The sequence below is a fragment of the Syngnathus leptorhynchus genome, chromosome 4, assembly GCF_054491065.1.
Source record: "Syngnathus leptorhynchus isolate UIUO chromosome 4, UIUO_Slep, whole genome shotgun sequence".
In the NCBI taxonomy this organism is placed as follows: Eukaryota; Metazoa; Chordata; class Actinopteri; order Syngnathiformes; family Syngnathidae; genus Syngnathus; species Syngnathus leptorhynchus.
The window spans coordinates 12,121,771-12,133,405 of record NC_141198.1 but is presented as its reverse complement, the minus strand read 5'-3'; the positions used below and the strand labels follow the sequence as shown (position 1 = coordinate 12,133,405).

The 11,635-nt window shown below is 41.6% G+C and overlaps 1 protein-coding gene across 1 annotated transcript in view; it reads right to left on the bottom strand.

Annotated features, from left to right (window-relative positions):
* Nucleotides 1-464: 464 nt before the first annotated feature.
* Nucleotides 465-11,635, bottom strand: part of ccser1 (coiled-coil serine-rich protein 1) — a 73,956-nt gene continuing 62,785 nt past the window's right edge. Inside the window, exon 11 of the mRNA XM_085909541.1 lies at nucleotides 465-4,774. Coding sequence (XP_085765667.1) covers nucleotides 4,157-4,774 — 618 coding nt within the window. The 3' untranslated portion in view covers nucleotides 465-4,156. The remainder of the gene's footprint in view (nucleotides 4,775-11,635) is intronic.

The window sequence follows — 11,635 nt, the reverse complement described above, 5'->3', positions numbered from 1 at the left end:
CATATACAAGTCAAACATTTTTTTTACATGCATGCATTGAAAACTGTTATCATGTATTGGTATTAATAGACAATGTGTATGTGACTACGGGGTGTACCCATTGAAGTGTCCGGCTAATGCATGACGACATGGCAGCAGACAGGGCCGACCGACGCAGCAAAATAAATCCTGAAGTATGATGCCTCAAGGTTCGTCTGGTGAATCACATTTATTAATGTGCTTGTCATAACATCTAACAATATAAATCATATATATATATATATATATATATATATATATATATATATATATATATATATATATATATATATATATATATATATATATATATATATATATTGATACCAATATCAATATATAGTGATGCTATATATATATATATATATATATATATATATATATAGAGAGAGAGAGAGAGAGAGAGAGAAAATAACTGAATTAAAGTCAAATTAGTTTGTGTTTTTCATTGATTTAATGGCTTTAAATATTAATCAGAACAAAGAGAGCGAAGCAAAAATCTTGCGACAAAACATTGATGGTGCCAAAAACAAGTCCCAAAAATACAACATAATTAAATAAACCTGATCATTTTGTAAGAAGTAACCATGACGATAAACAGACACGTATGTATCACATATGTTTAAAAGACCCGCAATTCAATGTCAAATGGAATGTAGCAGCTGAAAGAAAACATACAACAAAAGGTTTAGAAATCATTGTTTTCATTATGCTTCTTGCCTATAAACATTATACTATTGGAAAGCCAGTTTTAATTTAAATATTGAGAAAGCCATGCTGGTCACACACTTCTGTGGGATGGCACTTGTGTTGCTCATCCCACAGCTTCTCAGGAGAAAAAGTATATATACATTTCCCTTTGAAATGATGCGGTGCATGACCAGCAGGACGTTCTCCATTTTGCCACCCCACAGCAGTGTGATAAGAACATGCACGTTCCTCCACTGAAATATCATCTCAATTGAATAGTGTGTGTGATGCTAGTCAAACGGTGCTGTGGGATGGTATCCGTGCCATGCGTGCTTTAGTAGAAGCGGGACAAATTCCAACCCACAGCAGTGTTTGACAAGCAAGACATCATCCACTCAAATGGGACTCATTTCAAAGGGAAATAAAGAGGCATTCCAGTGCTCTTATGTGGGAGTCGCTCGGGCAGGGCACACTGTTGTAGGACTTTTGTGAATTCAATGGTGGGCATGGGGTGTCATTTCAAAGAAGAAAAAAAAAAAAAAAAAAAAGAATACATTCCAATAGTTTCATATTTGCACGTAAGAAGTATTGTTCTTCAAAATGCACATTTCCAAACTTTTTTGTATTGAGTGTTTTGAGGTCGCACTCAGCTAAAGTGCAAAGTCCTTCAGAAGTGCGAGTACATACACTATTATTTGTATTGATTGTAATTTGATTTTTTTGGGAATGGTGATGTCTACTCTAGTTGGCCGGTGGACGGATATGTTTGTTCACACGTTCACATAAGAATCATACTGTATGTACATGTACAGTCCATTTACAAATCAAACGTTGATTCCAGAACAAAAATTTACAAGGAGAAAAAACATTCAATATCAGTATTATTTCAAAAGCTCAAATAATATATTGGATTTGTTTTCATTCATCTTAGGAACATCAGAGTTCTTCATGTCCGTTCCACCGCGTGATTGTTCATTGGATTCTCTATGGCGGTAAACATAAATAAGGCAAAGAAAAATCAAATACAAATAAAATAGTAATGTGAGAATGTTGAGTCTTCAATAAGATGGAATGTCAATACGGTAGGTTGAAATAAAGATGAGTGTGATTAGCAAGATTGAGGTTTGAAGTCAGAGAAGGGGTTGAGGTAAAAGAGGGCGAGGAGGGAAGGGGCGGGTATCTGGCACCCAGCAGCAATAAAAACACCGTCGAGCCAAAATAGCTGGCAGCAGCAACCTTGTGTGGAACCTTTTACTCTGACTCTTAATGTAAAAATGGATCCATACTAACGAGGTTTTAAGTTGGGGACAAAACAATTGGACGTGACCTCTTTTAGAAACCCAATTAGATTTTGTAGGAAAAGCACAAAACCTGCATGACTACGCTTATACCACAAATACAGTGCAACCATTGGTCAACCTCAATGGTTCCAGTTTGGGAGCACCTTTAATAACGCAAATACAAATAAAATTTCCATGACAAATGTCTTCGTCATTTTAGGACAAATGAGTTAATCTCAGGGGGGGGGGGGTTCCTTTATCTACACTTGAATTCAAAATGTACAAAAAGTGCTCATTTTCTCTACAATTTCTGACATCCTTGAAGTGCTTGCGTTTAGATATGATCACACCAATGAGGTGATACATGCAAGTTTTCAGTATCTTCATTTTTTTTCCACTTTCTATCGTAAATGTTTCAACATTTTCAAATGAATAATTAGCAACAAAATTATTGGAATTTTAAATATGAGAATGTATCCTTGCACCGTTACACTGTGGACTGATAGTCAGCCAATGGCGGGGTACATTCTGTATCGACAAACAAGCATTAGCATTCACATTAATGGATCTTTTAAAGCCTTCAATGGATATAACATGCATGTTTTAAAAGGGGGTGAGAGCTGTAGTAAAACCGCGCAACCATTGTGATAACATGCAAATTCCACACAGGAGGGATTTCAACCCAGAACTTCAGAATTGTGAGACAGACATGATAACCCTATTCACCACTGCGCTGCCCCGTGCTTAAAAATAAAAAGCAATCCTGTAGTTTTTAAGAGTTTAGATGGGGGATGGGGAACCTTTTTCACACCAGGGATGATTTTGGTTAAGTCCTCCGTCCTAACCTTGATGACAAAACTCTAATTTGTGCGTAAATTAGGATGCTAATCGACTATCACTTCCCCATGCTAAAGCTGTACTAAAATCATAATAGATTGTACAAAATCACAGATTGTTTTTACGTCGGGTCTGACATAAACAGAGACCTCTGTGCATTGTCTATTCTCAGCATTTGTAGATTCAAATTTAAGTATTTGGATAGAAAGCTCACATGGGCAGTAGACGTGAAGTTCCCTTTTTGAAATATTTAGCAGCTGATTTTTGTTACACAGACTTATGAAGCTCACCTGTTAATTGTCCCTTTAAACGTCACCACCCAGCACACACCGGATGGATGGATGGATGGATGGATGGATGGATGGATGGATGGATGGAAGGAAGGAAGGAAGGAAGGAAGGAAGGAAGGAAGGAAGGAAGGAAGGAAGGAAGGAAGGAAGGAAGGAAGGAAGGAAGGAAGGAAGGAAGGAAGGAAGGAAGGAAGGAAGGAAGGAGGGAGGGATGGTGTGCAGGAAGTGATGCGTTAATTTTGGCAGCATTGGCGAGTATCCCTGCAAAGCACGTGTGACAGTCACTCCCCATTGCGTCCAGCAGCTGAAAGGTTCAAATCAAGGATTTGAAATGATAATCATACCATTTAGAAAAAGAAAAAAAAAAAACACCATTTCAGGTTGAGGTTCATCTCATTTCCTGTTAGCTATCTATGAGGATGACTGTAGGTTTTTGTGTGTACTTTGTAGGGTGCACACGTGGGTGTACGCACATCTAAACTGTCGACATGGCACCATGTGGGAGCTCTGACACATGGCGTGTGTGTGTGTGTGTGTGTGTGCGTGAGTGCATCTTCATGTGAGAGTATTTGAACAAAATGTCAGAGAAGTTTCATCAAGGACTGTTGCATGGTTGTTTTGAAGTGAATTTTGCCAATGTGCCTTGTTTTCTTTTGCAATGTAATTAAAGAAATGTGTGTGTGTGTGTGTGTGTGTATGTGTGTGTGTGTGCGTATGTGTGTGCCTGGATGAACAAATTGTCAGCTAAGGTTGATCCACGTGACTATTTCTTGTTTTCTTTTCCGACTTTACGGGAAGAGCACCTGCAAGTGTTGTGTGTGTCAGGTGATTTCTTTTTTTTTTTTTTGTCCCAATTGTTATCTTTCTTGTTGACTTTGGGAGATGAGCAACGAAAGAGGCGTTGTGTGTCGTGAGCGTAAACAAAATGTCAGTGAAGATACATCCAAGAGAAGTGTTTGGAGCATTCCGTTGAATTTGTGCACCGTTTCTTGTTCTCTTCTTCGGCTTTGTGAAAAGAGGAAACAAAATGTCCGCTGGCAATCAAGTGTCTCTCTGCGTGAGCGCCTGGAGGTCAGCGGTGTGCAGGGAGTGCTGGAGGAAGACGTTTTTACGAGAGTAGCTGTGCAGGGACAGCGGGCCCCGGGGCGGTTGCCCCAGGCGTCCCGTGAAGGGAGAGGAAGAGGAGGAGGAGGAGGAAGTGGAGGAAGGAGTCGGCGGGGAGGGGAGGCCCGAAGACGAGACGCTCTCCCTGCTGGCCAGGCCATAGAGGCTGGAGGAGGAGGCGCCCACCGCTCGGGGGATGAGGCTGGGGTGGTGAGACTCCACTTTGCGGGACCCCAAGCTTCCGCTTATGGACTCGGAGGAGGACGACGCCCTCTCGGGCTGCCCGCTGGTCAAAAACGGTAATGCGCGGGGAAGCTGAGGCTGGGCGATGGAAGAATGCTGGGCCGTGTTCGGTGCGCCGGTAGGGGGGTGGCAGTGATTCTCCTCCCTGGCTGAACCAAGAGCTGGTGGGAGCAGGGAGACATTAACGAGGTCCCCTGCGAGCGGCGAAGGGGGCGGCGCACCCCCGGCCCGCACTGCCCTTCGCTCCTTTAGGGGCTGGCTGCTGCTGCTGCTGCTGCCTGGTCCTGACAACCGCCCTGGATGGTTGTTGGCCTTAAAAAAAAAACAAAAAAACAGACGTTAGAAATGGCTTGTTGCATCATTACATTCGATTTTCAACCTTCCTTGGAAGAGTATTTTCAAAATAACCTTGAGGAATTAGCCACACGCTGCTTCACCGTGTCACAAATTTCTACTCAAGGTCTTCTGAGAAACACCAGAGGTGCTGTCCCACTTGTACTAAAAATAGAGCTGCATCAAAATGGCAAAGGCGCAACATTGTGCCTATCATACATGGTCTTGTCCAAAAACAAAACATTTTGTAACATCTTCACGAGTGCATGATGAGTCAGCGTCTCCCAAAGAGAGGCGCCACAATTAGAGCGGGAGGGAGCGCGTTGCTCGCGTGTTTGCCGTCGACTGTTAATTGGGTGACATTTGGAGAACCGGGTCTCTCTGGGCTCCTGCAGCTTCTTCTAATTGTTTCTAAACCAAGCGGAACCCTGCTCAGTAAAGAACACACACTCGCACTGGCACGCGTACGCGCACGAGAACCCGAAAAAACGAGCAGGCCGCAAGGTTTGCACAAAGTCGCAAAGCGGCTCCCGGGACGCGGCGGGGAGGAGGGCAAATAAAGCTGGATGGCAGAAACAGAAGCCACCTGTTCTCCTTTCACACTTGACTGCACGCCTCCCCCTTGTGGATCGCAGCTAGCCTCCCTCGCTCTTCCCTCGCACACTACACTGCAAAAATTCACATCCAACCACGATTTAATACAGTGGTCATTTGGAGCTTGTTATTCAATTTCCTCATGAATGAATTCAACTTCCCACGTTGAAATGAATCAAAACACCATTGATCTGTAAAGAAATGTACGGGCCATTAAAAAGCCAATTGTTCCCAACCGTCATATTGAAACAGTCACAGTTTCGAGAGGAACAAAAACTCTGAAGGTGTCAAGCGAAACTGGAGAGGCAGAATTGTCAATTTTATTTGATTTTGTTGGTTTATGTTTACTTTTCTTATGTCTGCACCGCATGGGCCACTTTTGAAAGGCCAGATGGGAATACAGGCTTGGATTTTGGTACACGGTGTGCAAGTCTAATTTACATTCACACAGTGCAATTGTAAACTTTGATAAAATGACAGCTTTGAAGGCAATGTGGTTTGTACTGAATAAAAAGTCTAGTTCGGGAAATAATCTTGCAACAGCTTGTTAATGGCTTTTTGTTGGTAATTCCACTAAATTCTTGCGGGAAAAGTTTATTTTTTCTTTTTGAGTTCAATAAGCAGCAAATAGCATATGCATTAGATTGATTAAAAACATATTATCACTACAGAAAAGTATGATGTCACATATTTTGCATAACTTGAATGTTTTTAATTGGTTTTGGGGCCAACTGCATTCCGTATATGATAATCAAGATAAATTATCAATAAACCTTCTTGTCATGGCGAATAACAGTTTTATATTTCCTATTGCAGTAATTTGACCTCATCAACCTTAAAAAGGACGCAAGTAGCACAAGCTGTTTATCATTAAAATTGCTCTAATGTCATGAATTTTTGATGGACCTCCACATATTGAATATCAATTAAAAGGGAAATAGGTGCAAAATTAGACTCTTTGAATATCTCAATTTTTCATATTTTGACCGATGAGGATGATTTGGCAGTAATCGGTCGCATTTAAGTACAACTTCACATGCCATATATTTTTAAAATCTTTTCTCGGGTTTAATTCAATAGCAAATCACACACGAAAGACACTGCATCAATATGTGACCAGCTGTTTATGCATATTTTAGCAAACAAAGCGCAAAGTTCAAGAGTTTGAAGTGTCATCATTCAATGGTTATTGGCACACAACTTCCAGTTGTTGAACATGTACTCAACTGTTCTCAAATTTCCAGTCAAAGGCAAAGTGTTTCCTTCAAATGACCCCTGACTACTTTCCTTACCCAAATGGCTCCCTCCATTTCTTTTCATGTCCATTACTTGCTAGACGGTAGACTAACAAAGGCACTTTGGACTGGCTGATGAGCGTCTGGTGCTTACTAATGCGTCCTGATGAGTGCCCGCACGCAGCAAGACTTCCCTCCGACTTATTTGCCTCGTTAAGACGAGTGCAGACCGATCCTTCATGAGCGAGGAAGGGGGGGGGCTGAAACCTCACGAGGGAATTGTGACAACACCGGGCTATTGGTTTATGCGAGATGGCTTAATTGGGGCTAAATCTAACGAGAGCAAACATGTTTTAGTTACGGGAGGAGTTTTCTTTTATTCTTGAGTTCTACAAAACTTTTCAGCAAACATCAAGAACTGTTTTGACTTCTGACACAAATTCAGGGATGACTTGTGTGAGCTGCCAAGCCAACTTTGTTTTATTTTTCATTTGTCGTGACTCTAACAAGGCATAGAAGCAAGCAGTCTATTGTGCACAGGCTTGACTAAAGACACAACAACATAATTGGTTTTTCCAGATTTATACAAAATTATGGGACAAATTAGGTTGAGACAGGTGTTGCAGAAATAAGCTACATTCCTGATCCCGAAAGTGAGACCTTGTGGTATAGAAGTGTGTATGTGTGTGTGTGTGCGTGTGTGTGCATAATAGGCAGCGACAGATGGAGACAAAGCAAAAGGTCAAGCGCAATGAAAAGCAAGGCGTAAACAAATGGAGTCAAAGGATGGAGGGGACGGGAGAGGGCTGACAGATTGGCAAGAAGGTGATCAAAGACGTAGATAAAACGCGATGAGAGCAACAGACGGTAGGGAAAAAAAAAAAAAGAAAAACAGAAGAGCTGATTTACAAACTCAGGTGTCCTCTCCCAAGTACACGCCTCTCAAATATTGACGCCCTGTGTGTGTCCACAAGTGGACCTGGATAAATCACGGTGTTGCGTACTCAGGGTGCAAATGGACAAGGGCTCCTCAAGACTCTCTAAAGCCTTCCGTCTCACAACACCCTTTTAAACACACGCACACACACACTGTATGTGTTATGCACACCGAGGGGGGGGGGGCGGCAGTGAAAGCAAAACAGCATAGTCATCAATCACACACCAGGATCCAATACCCCATGGAGGAGCAGAATCGTTATGAGGACCAAAAAACACATTGGACACCAAAATATGAAGAAGTCCTCACCGAGATAAAAGGAGAAAAGTTTAGTCTAATATAATTGCTGGCTATTTATTCATTGCCTTCATGAAACAAGTAGAAGAAATGGTATAAATCTCGTTGTTACATTTGATGATGTTTCATTGATCGACTAAACCGCAAATGAATCAATTGCGTTTGTTCTTTTTAATGAGCTGAGAATGTTTTGAAGTACCGTTTCGATGCTGACTATCAGAGTTGAACATATTGTTCTTCCTTAGACAGCAGTTGAGATCGTTACAGCGCAGACACTTTTTTTTTTACCAGAGTAAGATTAAATACAATCGTAATCAAATTTAATAAATAAACACTATCAAATATAATCCAGCAGTCGGCCAGCAATGAGTCTTCCTCTTGTGAACTTAATGAGGACAAAGAAATGAAGAAACCCTGACTGTAACAGACTTTGGAAGATGCTCAACAGTTTTAATGTTAACAAATACGGTCAGGCCTTTTTTTGTTTTTATTTGACTTGGATATCAAAACGACAATGGAACAACACGGCCTAGAATTGTCGATGAATGCCTGCAGACACCCAGAATATCTTCCTCGTCCATTTGCTTGCAAACAATCAAATAAAGGCTGAGAATGCGAGCGCGCCGGCTGTCTCAAGGCCATAACACACAGGCTCTTTCAACAACTTGTTGGTTTACCTCAGTAAACACTTCCCTTAGGAGGACAACAGCCTTTGGCAACATCCTCCCCGTTGTCCTGCTACTCTTCACCTACCGCATAAAGCTTTTTGGAGTGCAATGTTTCAAATTTTTGATAGCTTTTCTTCCCTGCTGCCGCAATAAAATGTTCTCACTCCCATTACCTCTCTGATTCTCGTTTTATTTTAAGTGAGATGTCACAGAAATTCCATAACAGAGGAAACAAATACTACTCAGGTGTCAAATCCAGGTCCAGAAAGTACAATTTAGTTTGGCTTTAGCCAGGGGTGCTTATCTTCAACTGAGCTAAGATTTGTCCCCATTTCTATTGGCTCGATCGGAGTATCACCCGGCGACATTGATTAACTTTTTGTGAACAAAAACTGTAACTTGGATCTTCTGACAGGTGTCAATCATTTGAGTCTATCTGTTAGTTGTGTTGTGCTCCTTGACATGCTATCTTCTTGTGCTAGCCAGCTAGCTGCAGATTGGTTAGCTGTCAGCATGTCACTTATAATTTGTATTTTGGTGCTCTTTGACAAGAGGCACGGAGTAAAGACTGCAATGTAAGCTTCTAGTGCTAGACAGCTAGCTGCAGACTAGTTAGCTACCATACGCGTGTCACCCACATTACATGAGTGGGTGATTTTATGTTACTATTACATGAGGTCCTCAGTTTACGAGCATCTTGACATATGGATAGTTCAAGGTTAGGGTGTAATAAAGGAGTTTGTGCAGTGGCGTGGAAAACGTGGCCATGCGGCACAAGAACCGGCTAGCGCCAGACATGCTGTTTATCCACTTGATTGTTTTATACCGCTATGCTTTTTGTACAAATATTCAATAAAATTTGGATTTGACTAATGTGATAGTATGGGTTAGTGATAGACAACACCATAACTTCAGATTAAGTTAAAAAAAAATACAAACATCTGACAAACTGTAATTAGTGTAAATCTCTTAAACATGACATGTACTCTTTATTATTGAAAGTGTCTGAATTAAACTGAATAGGTGCATTTTTAATCTATTGAGTGTAAATGCTGTCAAGTGTGCGGGTGTTTATTTTCTATGAATAATCCAACTATGCCAGATTGAATGCGAAGCACTTTGAGTGGACAAGTCCATGACACCAGTCTTGCTCTATGTCTGAAGACCTTGCGTCCTGTTTTTTTTTCTTTCCCCCTCCCTTGACCTCTGTTCTTCACTCATCTCACACCTTCCCCACTACCGCCCTTCATTTTGTCCCACTTCTTTTTTCTTCTTCATGGTTATGTAATGCAGCGCATGAGAATGCCGGCGGGTGCCAGGGCCGAGCAGACCTTGACAGCTGGACGATGGATGGCAGACTGGTGCAGTCTGGAGACCACATACAAGGAGAGGCCGCTATGAAGTTTAAAAAAATAAATTGAAGTATTTGGAGGACAGAACAGTGTTCAGAATGTTTGCCTCACAGTTGACATTGCAACTGTGCTAGCGTGGGTTTCCTCCAAGTGAGTTTCCTTGCAAAAAAAAATGGATACATAATATGTCGTCTATAAGTTAGCGCTGCTGAGGCTTTAGCCCAATTTGAGTATCTTGGGTCATTGCGCGTGAAGTATTGGGCCACAGGCTTTAGAATCTGAAGGTGGTGGGCTGCCAAGTCATTGTGCCAGAGTCACCCTGAGAACAGGAAATCTTTAAGAGGCTTCTCGGGAAGGCGATATGGTGGGACACTTGGATGCACAAACCCCAACAGGTGCACGGGTGCAATGATGGTGGAAACAAAAAAAAAAATCATTGACCACCAGCTTGGGCAAATGTTTCCTGGACATTGCCCACTGCGAGTGGGATGATGGCGAGAAGAAAAATGAACAAGTGGAGGGTGAAGTACTAGTAGGAGGTGAGGAACGATATGAGAATATGAAGGACAAAAAGGCAAAGCGGCAAAAAGAGAAAGGCTCTAAATGCTTAGATAATCCAACAAAAGCAGAAGGCCATGTAGGCTACATGGTCAGATGGAGGAGGACAAAGTGAGAAAGCTCAAAGTTACTGAAGATGAAAAAGAAAAATAATTAGGAAACCAGAGGATGGGGATAAAAGCAGGCAGCCAATAAATAGACAGAGCAAAGAAAAAAAAAAAAAAAAAAGCCTGTTTAATCTTGTTTCCTTTTTGTACTTGCAGAGCAGAGCACGTGTTTTCAAGTAAATTACCACTTGGCCCGAAACGCAAAGAACTACAATCAGACAAGACACCACAGATGATTCCGTGACGAGATGGCCCAGCACTCCATCATTACCTCTACTCACAAGGCATTGTTTGGCTCAGGGATTGTCATAACCATTCAACCAATTGATTCGTACAGCAGTCCCCAACCTCGTAAGTTCCATGCACAGCATTCAAGGTGACCTTATCTCATGTGGACACAGCTCTCGTGTTCTGGTCGACTCCCGACACAGTCGCCCCGCAATGTGGTTCGTCCACATTTGTCTTTCTTGACTTAATAGTTCCGCCCAGTCTACCTTAGTTACTTTATTTAATCACAACACATTTTCCATAAGAGTCCTTTGGATTTCTTTTCAAATTCCACTTTAACTTGGTCTCCCCCTTGAATGTAGACCCAATAAACCTTACGGTGTGAACCGTTGTGCCGCCCTATATCATTAATTAGCTGCTCGAGATTCTTTTTTTTTACAGAACTCGCAATAGTACTTTGATGTTCAAAAATGTGCATCAGTAATTGCGTATAATCACAATTTATAAACATTATTTCCCAGCGCTATGGAAATCTATAAATAGCGGCAAAGGATGAACTACCAGGACAGTGAAAGGAAATATTGTGATGGGGACTTGGGTTTTCTGTCTTAGTTAAGAAAATTGGGCTATATGTGTTTAATTTCAGTCAAATGACTAGCTACATTATAAATCATCACTTGGTTGCTGCCGTGCAAACTCTCTTAGCAAAATCCAAAATAGTGATTCACCAAAGGAGGCAAAACAAGTCACCCACACATTAATTATTAACAGCAAGCAACTTTTTGAACAAAAACTCCTCGAGAATTTTCGAGAGCCTAAACACACGCAGACGCTCAGCCGGCATTATGACAAGCCGCCATTGTT